A 15,732-nucleotide genomic window follows, 5' to 3' on the forward strand; every position below is an offset into this window, starting at 1 on the left:
GAAGAAGTGCAGCCAGAGTGCTCCTTGGAGGCCAGGTCTTTCATACTTTGGACATATTGTCAAGAGGAACCAGTCACTGAAGAAGGATGTCATGTTTGGTACGGTGGAGGGTCAGAGAAAAAGAGGAAGACTCCCAGCAAGATGGATTGGCAAAGTGGCAGCATTAGTGGACTCAAGCATGGCAACAATAGTGAGATTGTCCCTGGATCAAGCAATTTCATTCTGCTGTGCATAAGGTTGCTATAAGTTTGTACTAACTTGATGTACTGAACAACAACAACAAATAGCTAATGATTGTAAACATTTCTTCATATGTTTGTTGGATGCCAGGGTGTCTTCCTTGGTGAAGTGTCTGTTCATGTCCTGTGCCCATTTTTTAATTGGGTTATTTGTCTTTCAAGAGGTGTTATGGTTTCCTATATATTTTAGAAATTAGTTCCTTGTCTGATGTGTCATTGCAAAAGATTTTTTCCTATTCTGTGGGCTTCCTTTTTACTCTTTTGGTGAAGTCTTTTGATGCACATCAGTTTCTAATTTTTAGTATGTCTCAGTCATCTATTTTGTCTTCTTTTGTTTGTGCAATAATTCGCAATGTTTGGTAGTCTGTGTGTGCCCTCTATTAGAGCCCTCAAATTTGTCCCTATTTTTACATTGATGACCTTTATAATTCTGGGATTCTCATTTAGGTCTTTAATCCATGCTGACTTGGTCTTTGTATATGGTGTGAGGTAAAGGTCTTGTTTCAATCTTTTGCATATAGATTTCCAGTTCTGCCAGCCCATCTGTTGAAGAGACCATCTCCTCCCCATGCAATGTACTTAGGCCATTTGTCGAAGATCAGTTGGCTGTATGTGGATGGGTTAATTTTTGGATTCTCAATTCTGTTCCATTGATCTATGTATCTTTCATTGTACTGCCTTACTATTCAATTTTTTTTTTTCTTTTAAAGGAATGAGTTGTGTACAAAGGTGTTAAATGCTCTGTAGACAAGAAAATAAAACTTTGTTAGAATCAAATGAATCACCGTCATCATCTTCTTCATTTTCCTCCTCTTCCTTCTTTTTCTTGCTTTTCTCAATCTTGCTGACTCATTTTGGCTACATTAAGCTTTCCTTTAGCCCAGTAAGCAGCCATATCATTTTGTATTTTTCTTTCAGCTTAGCAGCCTTCTTCTCATAAGGCTGCTTGTCATTGACAGTGGTATTATTCCACAGCTCTTCTAGTTTCTGTGCAACAACACCAATGGATACGCTGGGATGCTCACCTTTGATTTTGAGGCAGTACTCAAAACAAGAAAAAGACTCAAGGAAGCCTCTTGGGAGCAATGAGATCCTTGAACATCTTTTTTGTCTCCTCTTTAGATAGAATATAAGTTTTCATTTCTCGTTCATAATGGACCTTGTCTGCCTTTGCCATATCTTCTTTTTTTCTTTTTTCTTTAGCAGACATGGTCTTCCACAGCTCTGAGCACTTCTTAGAAAATTCTGAGAAGTTGACTGAGGCATTTGGGTGCTTCTTCTTGTGCTACTCCTGGCAGGTTTATAGAAAAAAAAATTGCATAGGATAACATTTTGCCTCTTGGCTTCTTAGAATCTCCTTTTCCCATGTTTTTGGATTTTTTTCCCCATCTGCAAGGAACAACGTTAACCCAGTGTCATCCGGCTCTGCCTGGCTCCGTGCTATCTTTATAGAGCTCAATGTATTTTGTAATCTACTTTTGATATCTCAAAATGTATTGCATTTAAGGTATACGCTACACTGATATGACCTCACTAACATATTAAAGAAAACCCTATTCTCACATGCATCCACATTAAGATTTCAGAAAATATTTTTCAGAAGGCAGAGAGGCACAATTCAGCCATATTTGTGAGCTTTTAAAAATGTCAGATAAAATGGAAATTAAAACCACCTCTCACACCAATGTTCAAAGCAGCACTATTTACAATAGCAAAAAGATGGAGACAGCCTAAGTGCCCATCGGTGGAAGAATGGATAAAAAAACTTTGGTATATACACACAATGGGGATACTATGCTACCTTGGAGAATAACAAGTAAGCAGCAAGCCACCGCATAACCTTAAGGACATTATGCTGAGTGAAATTAGTTAGTCACAAAAGGAGAAATACTGCATAAGACCATTATTTTAAAATATTAAGAAAAAGAACCTCCTACCCTAGAAGGGGGTGGGATTAAAAAAAACATATATATATATATATGCGTGTGTGTGTGTGTGTATATATATATTTGTTGATCACTGGGATGTATGGGATGAGGGGAGGGGAGGGAGGGAAAGACGGAACATAGGGTAGGGAATAGACACAGGATAGCTTGAGTGCTTGGGGGGGGGCAGTACACAAGAAGGGGGAGGGGAATGGAAGAACAAGGCAGATGGGAAAACAGGCATATTTGCATGGGGTAAGTAGGACAGAGATCAATAATGATGTATGCACAACCTTGGAACAACAGGGCTCTGGGATACAGGGATTGAGGCATGGTTAGAATGGGTAAAAGAGGGGAAATAATGTTAGGATTGTATCTTGGTTTCCTTTGTCTACCATTGTAAAATAGACACTTGAGGGGGAGAGAAAGGAATAGCCAGAAACATCACAATAGAAAGCTTGTAAGTCATCTTTAGCCTATAACTGATAGCCTATACCTTAAAGGGAACTAGAACTTGTCCAGTGAAACAGGCTTTCTGCAGAGCCTTTGAATTACATAAGACCATAGGTAGAATCCTGAACCCCAACCAGAATCTTTTGAGGTGGGAAATTTCCACTTGAAAGGACAAGTAAACCAGCCTGGAGTGGCTAGAACAGAAGATACTTAGTGAAACAAAGACCTGCAGGAAAAAATCAAAAACAATAACAGCAATCTGATTGACTACTATAAGAACAAGCAAGTTGTTCGCCTGGGAGCCCTCAAGGGAAGTGGTCGGGTCCTCTCATAGCAAACCCCCTTCCAAGTCTAAGACTCAAGGGTATACACAAGCAGGCATGTGGTCTGGCTGGTGACCACATTGGTCACTGATAGAGGAAGTGAGAGCAAAACAGCAGTGAACTTGTGAGCTAAGTCTAACTTCGTTCAGTAGACTCTTGTGAACCCAGGTTGAGACCTGGTTGGCTAGCAGTATGTCAAGGCCAGGAGACTCCTGGGCCCAGAGGCAATGACATGGCCACAGAGGACTAGAGTGAAGAGTGAAGTGTCCAGCTGATATGAAGTGAGGGGACATTCACAAGAACACCCACACTTGCAGATAATACCCACTTGACCTGACTTCAATGACTGGATGATCAGAACTTGACTATAAGAAGAAAGAAGAGGGAAAAAAAGAGTAATCCACTACAATTTGATGAAATTGACTTAAACTTATGGATGTAGTAGCTCAAAAGAGGGAACTAATCTTTGCAGTGAGGATCATTTACATCCCCTTGGTTACACAGGGTTGACAGGGTTGGGCACCTTAAACATTGACTGCCCAAAATGGGGGGCAATAAAGACAAGAAGTGACTGGCTTACAAGTGTTCAAGAGGGAGCCTACTTCCAGAGGGGGCTGGTGAAGGTGGAATCTCCACTGAGTGGTTTCCAATCTGTTGGGATGGGGCTGATGAAAGGAGAATAGGATAGTACTCTTGTGGTATTGCTATCAGGATTCACTGTGAGGGTCAGAATGATTGAATGATTGCTATCAGGATTCACTGTGAGGGTCAGAAATGTAAAGGTAGATGTTTTGTAACAAAAGGAGGAGAGTGGTTGATTTATCAGTCCAGGAGCAGAGGTTCCTGGGACCATCAAGTGAGAAGAGCGAAGTGCAGAACCCTAGAGAAGCAGTGATGCCAGAAATGGAGGCAGAGACGATGACATGGAGAGATGGAGCATCTGGGGACTCTGGATTCAGGGAGGGAGAGGTGCTGTGTGCTGACAGCCGGGGGGGGGGGGGCAGACTTGCGGGTTGTACCCTTTGGTTGTTTGATGATGCATGGAGGGGATTGTAATCACTGCAATAAAACGAAATACGATAGGATGAATATAGAGCTGGTGTTCTCCCATGTAAACTATCACATAATTCACAATAAAAACTTAAAAAACAACAACAAAAAACCACCTCTATCTTTAGTCCAAATATATAAGCATTAGTTTATGGTTCTTAGCTGGATATTGAAATATATAGGCACATATAAGAGTCCTGGGGTGTTAAAAATGTGCTTTGGGATTGATTCCCTGTAGATCATATCTGAAGCTACATTTGGTGAGAAGTAGGTCTTTTCAGAAACATGCCCAGTGGATTTTGAAACACCATTTTCCTTTCCTGCCATTGAGATTATGTTGAAACAGAATATAAAACTGTTAGAGATAACAATTATAGCAGATGTTGTAAGAGACAGTATATATAGGACTTAACTAAAGCCAAGTGGTTTTAGACTATGTCATGAAGTTTAGAGTCTTTTTTTTTTAATTTAAGTTTCTTTCCAATTTAACCAATGGATCTCAACCAGGGGCAATTTTTCCTTGCAAGGGACATTTGACAGTGTGTGAAGTTTTTGTTTTTTATAACTGAGGTTGGGGGTGGATATCTAATGGGTGCCGCTAAAAAAATCTTACAATGTACAGAACAATGCTCATAACAAAGAATTACCGGACACAAAATGTTGGTGATGCTGAGGTAGAAAAACTCCGGATCAAAAATAGCCAGCACTTGTGTATTATTCACTGTTTGCTAGATATGTTCTAAGTGGTTTTCAGCTTTTAACCTGCTCAGTCCTCCCAGCCTATCAATAAGAGCTGTTATTACCCTCATTTGACAGAAGGGGAAGCAGGGACTCAAAGAGGTTACATAGCTGGACTAAGGTCCTCGTACATATTAAGAGCAGAAAGAGCCAGGATTTGAACTCTGGCAGTCAGATCCAGAGTCCATGCTTTAAGCTACTGTGCTAAGCTGAGCTGCCTCTCATTAAGGTTAAAAAACAAAAAAATCCACCTGCTGTCAAGTTGACTTCGACTCTTAGTGACCCCATATGTGTCACAGAACTGTGTTCTTTCAGGTGTAAATCTCACCAGCCCTTTCTTCAGCGACACCTCTGAGGAGACTTGAACTGCCAACCTTTTGGTTAGCAGCCAAGTGTGTTAACCATTAAATCCATTTTCAGCCTTGTACTCAGAAAACCACATAGCTAGAGATTGGAGGAAGCCCCTAGAAGAATGAGAAATTCTGTTCCTCTTCTTTCCTAAGACTGTGAAATGTGAAATGAAGGAGAAAGTGACAAGGGGCCCAGTGACCCATCAGTGAAAATCTTGTGTTTTCCAGGTTATGAGTGTGGCTCCCCTTATGAATTTAATGACCTGAAGTGCCTCATGGGACTGGATTGTGGATGGATATAACCTCTTATTCCATTATTCATTGAAATATGGAACCACAGTTGAGGGGGCGTGGGGCTGCTATGAGGTGAGAGTAGGAAAACACAATGCAGAGAGATTGAGTTTTACTTTTCAATCATGGACTGTGTTGCTTCATTACAGATGTGAAGACCACCGTGGTTTACCCTGCCACAGAGAAACACCTGCAAAAGTACCTGCACCAAGACCTCCGGTTGATCCGAGAGACTGGCGATGATTACAAGAACATCACTTTGCCCCACTTAGAGTCTCAAAGCCTCAGTATTCAGGTACCTGGCTGCTCCAGGAGAGTCAGCTCTGGGGGCTGTGACCTTGGCCACTTCCTTCTTTTACAGATCCCTGTGGTGGGAATCCTGGTATGGTGCCGTACAATAAGCACTGGACTGCTAACATCAAGGTCGGTGGTTCAAACCCACCAACTGCTCCTTGGAAACCCTAAACAGGGTCACTATGAGTCAGAAACAAGTTGACAGCACATAACAACAGAAACAAGGTAGATGGCTTACCAAGTATTTTAGGATGGGTTCTCTAGAGAAACAAAACCAGTGAAACTTATATGTGTATGTGTGCATAAAGAGAAGTTTATATCAAGGAAATGGTTCACAATTAAAGGGAAAATCCCAGGTCTAGGTCGGATGAAACAAGATCAGCAGGCAGGCAGGCAGGCAGGTAAGAAGACAGGCTACTGATTGCTCCCAGGATTGACAGGTAATAGAGTAGGCCACTAGCTTAGATCCAAAGAAGCAGAGGTCGGAGGATGAGCCAGATATAAGATCTAGACCTAGCCGAAAGCAAGCAAGCTTTGCCTGCGTGTCCAATGTATTGGAAACTGGCCATACCCTTAAGGAAACTGCCTTTCAATTGGTTGGCTGCTAATAGCCAATCATCATAGAGTTAATTACACTTATTAAATCTCACCATGGGGATAACTACATCTCAACTGCTAGACCACTGGGAATCCTGGCCCAGTCAAGTTGACTCAAAACTTTAACTATCACAGTCCACAGCTTGTCAGCTTGGTACCTATATAAACCATATGCATAATCTCAAAATAAAGACGATTGTAAAGTCATACTTGTGTCTAACATAATACAACTAAAACATGTACAACTGAAAATGCTCTGGCCCCATTGACATCTTATATTTCCCAACTGAGCAAAGCAAAAGTATTTGATGCACACATACAAAACAAAAAATATATATATTCATAACAATCAGTCCTTAGTTCTGCAGCTGGTCACATGGCCATAGCTGGTATCTAGAACTACCTTTTTCATCTATCCATTCTATATTCCATTTGCTCTCAGCAAGCACTTCAGCTGCCTGTGGCTCTTTGCCTGGTAGTGTGACCTAAACCTTCATTCCTGAATGGGCTGGGCTATTAATAGTCATGTTGGAATTGGGTTACTGTAGTTTGCCAATGACTTTAATCACAGGACATGGTAGTACTAAAAGACGTCCTGGATTCCACAAATATTTTTCTTTACCTCCATTATGTAATGTCACTCCAAATTTCCCTTGGGTAATCAGAATCAGCCACACCACCTGATACAGTAACTCCCTTCTTTATCTGTCGATCAAGAGGCATGAGGCTCGTAAAATGGCCAGGGGGCATTCTTCATTTCTAGTTCAATGGAATCAGTGCTGTGTCTCCAGGTGGAAGTTTTCCCTGTCTGGAACTAAAACATCTAGACCCAAAGAGTGTAGGGTCACAGGGACAGGAAGCAAAAATTCTGCAAGTGGGTCACCAAGAGTAACAGTGAGTGAGTGGTGCCACTCCCATTTCCAGCCCTTGGTTCCTGGACTTATGGATCCTGACTATTGGAGTAACAGTACCATATATGGATGTTTGTCTAGAGCCTATATAGCCTCCTGGAAAATATTGTCCTAACCCTCCAAGGTATTGCCATCTAGCTGACTCTGTAATTGTATCTTTAGAAGGCCATTCCATTGTTCAATGAAGCCAGCTGCTTCAAGATAATGAGGAAGATGGTAAGATAGTGAATTCCATGAGTGTGGGCCCATTGCTGTACTTCCTTTGCTGTGAACTGGGTTCCTTGATCTAATGCAACACTGTGTGGGATAAGTGACAGTGGATTAAGTATTCTGTAAGTTCACAGATGGTAGTTTAGTCAGGTTTTAGACGTTGACCAGGAATTCCCAAACTTTATCATCAGGATTACCAGGGGAGATTTTTAAAAGTACAGACCATGGAACAATATTCTTTCATCTACTGATCAGAATCCTCAGGAACTATGAGCTCTGTATTTAAAAAATCTCTTTGATAGTTCTAATAATCATCAGAAATAGGCATGTAAGTAATGTTTATCAAACAAATTCCAATGTATTAGAAATTAAATTGGTGAGTGGCAAGAAGACTTGACAGCAAATCTAAAAGCCAGTAGGGGTCTGAACTGAGACAGTGTGGAGGGATATACTAGCAATTTAAGAGATAAGTCTTAACAGGGCTTATAAATTGATGTTCAGAATGGGTCAGTGGGCCCCTCATCATCCAAGTTTCAGCCCTTTTCCTCCATCTAACAGACAGGACCACTTGTCTGTCCATTTCTTGTACTGTGGTGGCTTTCGTGGTGCTGTGGTGCTGGAAGCTATGCCACCAGTATTTAAAATACCAGCAGGGTCAACCATGGTGGACAGGTTTTAGCAGAGCTACTAGACTTAAAATGTCTAGGTTGAAGGATACAGACTACTTAAGAATGTTTAGCCACTGAAAACCTTATGAATAATAGAAACATTGTGAGATAAGCCCCTCAGATAAATCAAAATACCACTAGGGAAAAGTTGTCTTCTCAAAGTAGAGTTGACCATAAGGATGCGAGTGGAGTAAAGCTTTTAGGACCTTCATTTGCTGCTGAGGCACATCTCAAATTGAGGAGAAACAACTGCAAACATCCTGTACAGGGTCGCTATGAGTCAGAACTGACTCCACAGCACATAACAACAACAACAACAACAACATGCTGGAAGAAGTACTACCAGAATTCTCCTTAGAAGCTAAGATGGCGAGACTTCATCTCTCATACTTTGGGCATATTATCAGAAGGGACCAGTCCCTGGAGAAGGACATCATGCTTGGTAAAGTAGAGGGTTAGTGAAAAAGAGGGAGACTCCCTCCAACGAGATGGATTGGCACAGTGGCAACAGCAATGGGCTCAAGCATAACAACTGTGAGGATGGCACAGGACAAGGCGGTGTTTCGTTCTGTTGTACATAGGATCGCTGTGGGTTGGAACCAACTCACTGGTACCTGACAACAACAATATATAATAGGAATATTGTAAGCCTTTTTCTGTGTACCATCGAAGCTGGGACTCTACACCAGATGCTCTGGGTCCAGTGTCTGTGCTTTTAGCTAGCTACACTATTTTAGCTCCTCAGATTTGAAACCTTCATAACTTTCCAGTGAAAATTCCCAAAAGGCAGCAAATGGGCTGCATGGCCCTGGAGCACCACATCAGGCTAAAGATGTCTATTTGTGAAGTCTTCAAGACAGGCTGTGGATTTGCCTTCTTAGTCTGCTACCTATCAGCTGTATGACTGTGTCCTTAACTTCTGTACCCAGGTCCCTGATCTAGAAATTGAGAGCAGTAGCACCTTCCTTTTATGGTGGTTTTGGAAGGTGGGAAAAATTATACAAATCACACCTGCTGTGTTTGTTGCCCAGGAAAGGATCCCATGCCTCCCAGATGCACAGACTTCCTGTTCTTCCTTGTGTAATAAAGATAAGAAGAGCAGTTCTCCAGAAGTGGTCAGGGAAAGTTTGCAGAGCTAGGACATCTGGGAGGTGTGGACAGTGTGGCCTGCCAGGAGAGGGAGCAGATATAGAGATCTAAGAGAAAAGGGATGGGAGGCCAAGGTAGACAGGGCCAAGAAGGGAGTTGCCTTCTGCAGAGAAGTCCTATTGGAGGTATCTGGATATCTGTTCATCGTCCCCACAGCACCATTATCAACAGGATGGGCAGGTGCTCTCAAGTGGGTGCCCTTTCCTCGTATTGTCCTCTGTGCTGCTGTTATTGTTGTTGAATGCCGTCAAGTCAGTTCTGACCCACTGTGACCCTGTGTAGGTTTTCCAAGGAGCAACTGGTATAGTTGAACTGCTGACCTTGCATTCAAATCGATCTTCCAGTCCAGCGCATTAACCCACAGCGCCACACCAGGACTCCAGGGTACTCTATGGCCTGTGTGAATTTCAATCCCTTTCTTGTCTGGGCTTTTGGCCTTGAGTTCCTCTCCCTCTCCCAGAGCCTCCCCTCTCCAACTGGCAGGACCCAGAAAGCCAAAGATGTGGCCTTGGAGTCAGGCTGAATTTGAGGTTCAACTCCTTGTATGGACTGTCTTGTATCTGCTTTTCATGTACCAGTAAACAGGAATAATATAACAGGATTGTGTGAGGTTCACCACATCCCCATGCTTCCAGGATGTCCTAGCTCTGCACACAATCCCTGCCTTTCCCATATAATGATTGATAGTAAAGATAGCAGCTTCCCAGGGGACATCATCTCTTTCCCAGTGATTGCTGGCCTCCCAGACTAGCATTACCTCCTTTTTCCCTTCCCTCAGGCAAACTGTCCCACTTTCCCAAATTGTCCTCATTCTGGAGTCTTCCAGGAACCTTACTTTGCTCTCAAGGTGCCTGCTACATTCTGGGCTCTGTGTTAGGTGCTATCACATGCATTTTCTCACCTAAAGTCTTTGCCACAATCCTAATATGTCGATGCTGTTAGCCCCCTTTCACATTAGAGAGATTAAAGAATTTATCCAAGGGGACAGCTAGTTAGTGGTAGAGCTGGGATGGGAGTTGAAAGCCAAGTCTTGTTGGGCTGTATCTTAGTCATGGTTTTCTAGAGAAACAGAACCAGTGAGATATATGTGGGGCCTCCAAAAGTTCCAAAAGAAAATGGAATGAAAAGATAATGAAAATGTCCCACAAACTTTTGAAGCCCCCTTGTTATGTGCATTTGAGTCAGTTTCAACTCAAGATTTCTGTGAAGTAGCTGGTGGGTTTGAACCACCCACCTTGCAGTGAGTAGTCCAGTGTTTATCGTACATCACCACACCAGGAGTATGTATAAAGCGTGAAATTGGTTGACTGATTGCATTTAAGGATTGACTCATAAAATTGTGGGGCCTGGCAAGTCCAAAGTCAGGTGACAAGCTGGATACTCCTGTAGGCTTGTGTCCCAAAACGCATAGGTCAGGCAGCTAGCAGAATGAAGAGAGGGAGTGCTGGCAAAGCATCTGCTTAGAGTCTGGAGGCAGAACACACCGTAGGGAAGCTCCCTGGTTTTGCTCTGAAAGTCTTCAACCCATTATCCACTTTATAGAGGGTAATCTGCTCTACTTGAAACTAACTGCTGTAGTCACATGTGACTACTTCATAAGGAAGTCTACACTACTGGTCCACTTAACAACCAGGCACCATAGCCTAGCTATATTGGCACATAAAACTAACAATCACAGGCTCCAAAGCTCATTCTCTGTTATGTTTCCTGCTGCCTTCTCATTTGCCTGTGGCGAAAAGACAACTCATCAAGGAGCCCTGCCTGTGAGGTGCACTAGGGCCCTCCAAAGAGACTCACCATCTCCCATCAAGGAGCCCTGCCTGTGAGGTGCACCAAGGCCCTCCAAGGAGACTCACCATCTCCCTCCTCTCCTTTGTTTTGGGAAGCTGCTGGTCAAGTTCTTGCTGACTTTGTTCTGGAAGCACATTCTAGAGAGCTTTCCTGAGGGAGAGCTGTTGCCTCTTGGAGAATTCAATGTGCAAGGTTGTGCTTGCCCTGGTCAGCATGAGACAAGAGGAAGCAGCCCTCCCCTTACCCCTCCAGATGCAGCACCACCAGGCTTTCATTGGGAAGGCCAATCTTTGGGGATGGGTAGGATGCATCATAACCAGCCTGTGAGTTTTATCAGGGCTTTGTGAGACCCTCTAATCAGGAATACCTCCGCTGGGTAGTTGCAGGATACCTGAGAGGTTCCAGTTTGTTCTAGGGTCCCAGCTGTTCCCAGGAGGTGCCCTCTACGTCTTACCTCTCCACTTCCAGCAGGTTGTTATACCCTGGCTATACTGACCTGGAGCTGAGGTTGCATAACCCTTGAGGCTCAGGTTTGAGGTGTTCTTGCTCTAAGCCACTCTCCCCACCTCTGGCTATCATTGTGCTGGCAGTTTGGGCTTGGGGCAAGGGGCTCTCCATGGGGTGTGTGGGTTCCCTGTCCTCCCAGCTCAGATATGTAGCCCTCACTCCCCACCTCTCCACCCTGTCAGGAAGCTTGGAAGCCTTTCAGGACAGAGTGGACGCTGGCAGCTACTTAAGCTCCCTCCATCCTTTAGGTTTAGGGCAGAGTGCACTTTTCTGGAAGTGTTTTGAATTTCCAAACAGCTTTCAGAGCTAGGGGGAAGCAGAGAAAAGCCTATGTTAGCAGAGTTATGAGTTGACCCTGTGTTAACAACAGCAAAAATATTAGTTGACAATTCATGGCGATCCTGTTTGCATCAGAGCAGAACTGTGCTCCATGGGTGTGGTTTTGTCCCCTCTGTGTGGGCTTGAACCTCCAACCTTTCAGTTTGCAGTCAAATACTTTACCTTATGCAACACTCAGGAACTTGTTCAGGGGATTCTAATTCTAACTGTTGTCAGGCATCCTCAGCAAGTCAATCCAGGACCTTGTTGTAAGTGACCTCTGGAATGACACAGCACTAGAGAGAGGGTCCCAAGGAGCTCTGGTAGCGTAGTGGTTACAAATCGGGCTGCGAACCGCAAGGTCAGCAGTTTGAAACTACCAGCTGTTCCGCGGGAGAAAGATGAGGCTTTCTGCTCCCATAAAGATTTACAGCTGCGGAAACCCTGTACAAGGTCACTATGAGTTGGAACCGACTCCATGGCACATAACTACCACCACCAGAGGGAGAGTCCTGTGAAGACCACAGCTGATCAAGGATGTGATTGCCTTTGCCCCACATGGACCTTGCTGTTCTGTGGTACCGGAGGCATATGCCAATGAGACTAGCTCGAGGTATGCTGAGGTGCTAATCCTGACAGAGTCCCAGCATGGTGGGAACCCCACACATACCGACTTCGAGAGCTACATGCTCTCACTGCCCTGACATGTGGCTGGCTCCTGATGCAGAAGGAAACCTCAGCCCTCAATCTCTGCACCTGCTTTTTGCCACCTAAGCCTGAATAAAGTGAGCCTGGCTCTACCAGACAGCCTCTGCCTGAGTCCTTAGACTGTGGAGGAGTTACTGTGCTAGAGGTAGTTACAGGTCACACCTGTGAGGCCACAGCAGAGGGTGTGCACAGTGTTGACCTGAAGACCCTAGAGTGTTGTCAGCACTGTGTGGATCCCTGTGGGGTGACCATGATGATTATGTACCAGCTGTAGGAGGAAGGACCCCAGGAACAGGACTGCTGGGTGTGGCTTCTCTGAGCTTAGCAGCCTTTCATGGCCTGTTTTTTCCCAGGGGTGGTCAGAGAGTGCTTCCCTTGCTCTGCATGGGACATCTCCCAAGGGGTGGTGATTGGAAATGTGAACCCTTTCTGTCTCCCCCACCCCCTCCCAGTGGGTATATAACATTCTCGAGAAGAAGGCTGAAGCTGACCGGATTGTTTTCGAGAACCCAGATCCCTCCAACGGCTTTGTCCTCATCCCTGACCTCAAGTGGAACCAACAGCAGGTAAAAAGGTTTCTTTCTGGGGCTCCCTACTTTCTGAGTATCTGCACCAAATTATTAGCCCTCCTAAAGCACCTGTCTTTTCTCTCAGTTGGCCTTTCAGCAGATGGTAATTACCAGTACAGCGAACCTGAGCTCTCTGGTGGCAGAGTGCTTGCTTGCCACACACAAGTACTTAAACTTTCATGGGTCAGCCCTTTCTAGCTCTCCTCCCACTCAAGGGTAAAGGATATGATAATGTTCACATATAGACCATTGTCTTTAGCCAGCTTAACAGCCTAGCCTGCCACTTTCACTTCCAGGAGCACTGGGAGCCCATTGGTGAAGTGTTTACATGCTTACCATCCTCTTTTTTTTTTTTTTCAATGTTTTATTTTGACTTACCATCCTCTTGGATACTAGCAGGCATGAGCTACGGTGACCACACCAGGGGTTCCTATACAGCCCATGTGGCAGAGAGGGTCCTCCAAGAATCTAGGCTCCTATAAGTAATCCTACCCAACCTCTCAGCTTTCTGTTACCTGGCTTCCTTTTCTGTTACCTGGCTACCTCTTGCTTCTAGCTTTCTAAGATGCCATATTTTAGGTGATTTGTCTTCATTCACAAGTACCCCTGTCTGGTTCTCTGTAGCCTCTGCCTCTACCACTTCTTCTCCTGTACAAGCCCATCACCACAATTATAACTAAGAATCCTCTCCCTAGGTGAGACTTAAGGCAGTTTTAGGGACAGGCAGAGCTTTATGCTACTGGGGGTAGGGGGTTGGGATGTTCATACCATGCACTGAATGAGGCAGCTGCATCAGGAGAGGGTCCAGAAGAAGGCAAATAAGACAGAGGCGGGCAAGTGGGAATACAGATAACCATCCAATTAAAATCTTTGTGTTCTCAAAGTTGGAGTCTTCTTTGCTTCAGAACAGCCATCTGGGTCCTGTGCCCCTCACAGTCATGTGATCACCAAGCAAGGGAGCTATTCTAGAGTTTGAGCCCCATCTACTGCTCCTAAATCTCTTTCCTCTTGCTTTCTCAGTTGCTGTCTGGTCCTCAGGCCTTTTGAGCACACCTGAAGTTTGCTTGTTTTTTGACATGGTAGTTTCTAGAATCATCTTGCCCACTGCTCCTCCTCTGCTCAGAGAAAACTGAGCATCTGTGGTTGGGCAAAGGGACAGGGTTTCAGTGCAGAAGCAGGCTAGTGAGTGACATCTCTGTCTTTTGATGGGAGTTCCTGAACATGCCTCAAGACTTTGTAAGGACTTTGAGGAAATTTCCAGCAGTTGCAACCTGGAGTGCTGATTTATTAGAGCTAAATAAGGTCTAAGAAAGTGAACTCTCCATGTGGGGTATTATATTGAGAAAGATTGAGGGAACACCTGCTTCTGTTTGGCTGCCTTCCCTCCCGTGCAGGTTTTGCCATCTGCACCCCTACCAGGCCTTGCCAGAGGAAGTCAGCACTGACTCTGAAGATGTTGGGGGAGCTAGTGAAGCCAATCAAGTTCTAAGTGGTGCTATCATGGGGTCTGCAGGCCCCTGTCTGTCTTCTCAGGCAGCCACGTGCTTGGAGCTTTTGAATTCCAGACTGGGTCATGGGAACAGGAGTGAATGGGAGAACTTCTGACTCGCATAACCCCTGAAGATTGAAGAGCTCGTGATTTGCAGGGAGACTGTGGTCTGAGGGCTATGAGGGGATGACAAAGATTGACTTGTCCATTCTCAGTTAAGAAGATCTGGATTTGTTTGAACCCATGGTCCTGGTCAACTGTCTAAACTCTGATATCCCTCTTGACCAGTGCCGCCTGACATCCTGCCTTATCTGCTGATGGACCTGCCCCCTTAAAGACAGGAAAGATTTCAAGAACTCTGCTGGACTCCAAGTCATATGGCTTGAGCTCCTCCCCCTTAGGGAAGCCAGAGATTGTGATTATGTCAACTTACATATCTGACTTTTCTTCATAGTGATACAAGTGGGGCTGGTCTTAACCTTTGCTTAATTTTCACTTATCTCTTGGTTGTGCCATTTTTTAGTTTCTTAAAACCTGACTGTGACACCGCACTGAAATTAATACCTCCCTTCAAATGAAGCAGTGTGCCCATCAGGCACTCAGTTACCAGACCTGAGTTTTCGTTGTTTGTCCTTGGACCAGGGAATGATTGAGGAGAGAGGTACTCTGGTGCTTGTTTGGGGGAGTTCCTCCAAACCACCTTTTGTCATCCCATGTCTCTCAGAAGTATATTACCTTTACTTCCCCCAAAATGATGGCCCTACATTAGAGATTCTTTATCCGTTTGTTCACCCATCCACTCATCCATCCTTCCACCCATTCAGTAGATGTTTATCAAGTGCCTACTATTTACAAGGGACTCTTCCTCCCTAGAAAGTCCCTTAGTGTGCAAACAGTTAACATGCTCAGCTGCTAACAGAAGGCTTGCTGGTTTGAACTTAGCCAGAGGTGCCTTGGAAGAAAATGAAACATTGGAAACCCTATGGAGCACAGTTCTCCTCTGACCCACATGGGGTTGCTATGAGTTGGAGCCAATACAATGCCAACTGTGTTTTATGGGTTTTTTTGTTTTTAATTCCTCCCTGGAGGTTATCAGTATCCCTTCCTCTCTCCTCTTAAGTTCTTTTAGACCTTTTTTTTTTTTTTTTTTTT

At 44.3% G+C, this 15,732-nt stretch overlaps 1 protein-coding gene across 1 annotated transcript in view; it reads left to right on the forward strand.

The window, feature by feature from the left end:
• Nucleotides 1-15,732, forward strand: part of DCPS (decapping enzyme, scavenger) — a 103,407-nt gene that overhangs the window by 76,847 nt on the left and 10,828 nt on the right. The window contains exons 3-4 of the mRNA XM_006874574.1: nt 5,519-5,664; nt 12,975-13,088. Of these exons, the coding sequence (XP_006874636.1) occupies nt 5,519-5,664; nt 12,975-13,088 (260 nt within the window). The remainder of the gene's footprint in view (nt 1-5,518; nt 5,665-12,974; nt 13,089-15,732) is intronic.

The sequence above is a fragment of the Chrysochloris asiatica genome, unplaced genomic scaffold, assembly GCF_000296735.1.
Source record: "Chrysochloris asiatica unplaced genomic scaffold, ChrAsi1.0 scaffold00287, whole genome shotgun sequence".
Lineage (NCBI taxonomy): Eukaryota > Metazoa > Chordata > Mammalia > Afrosoricida > Chrysochloridae > Chrysochloris > Chrysochloris asiatica.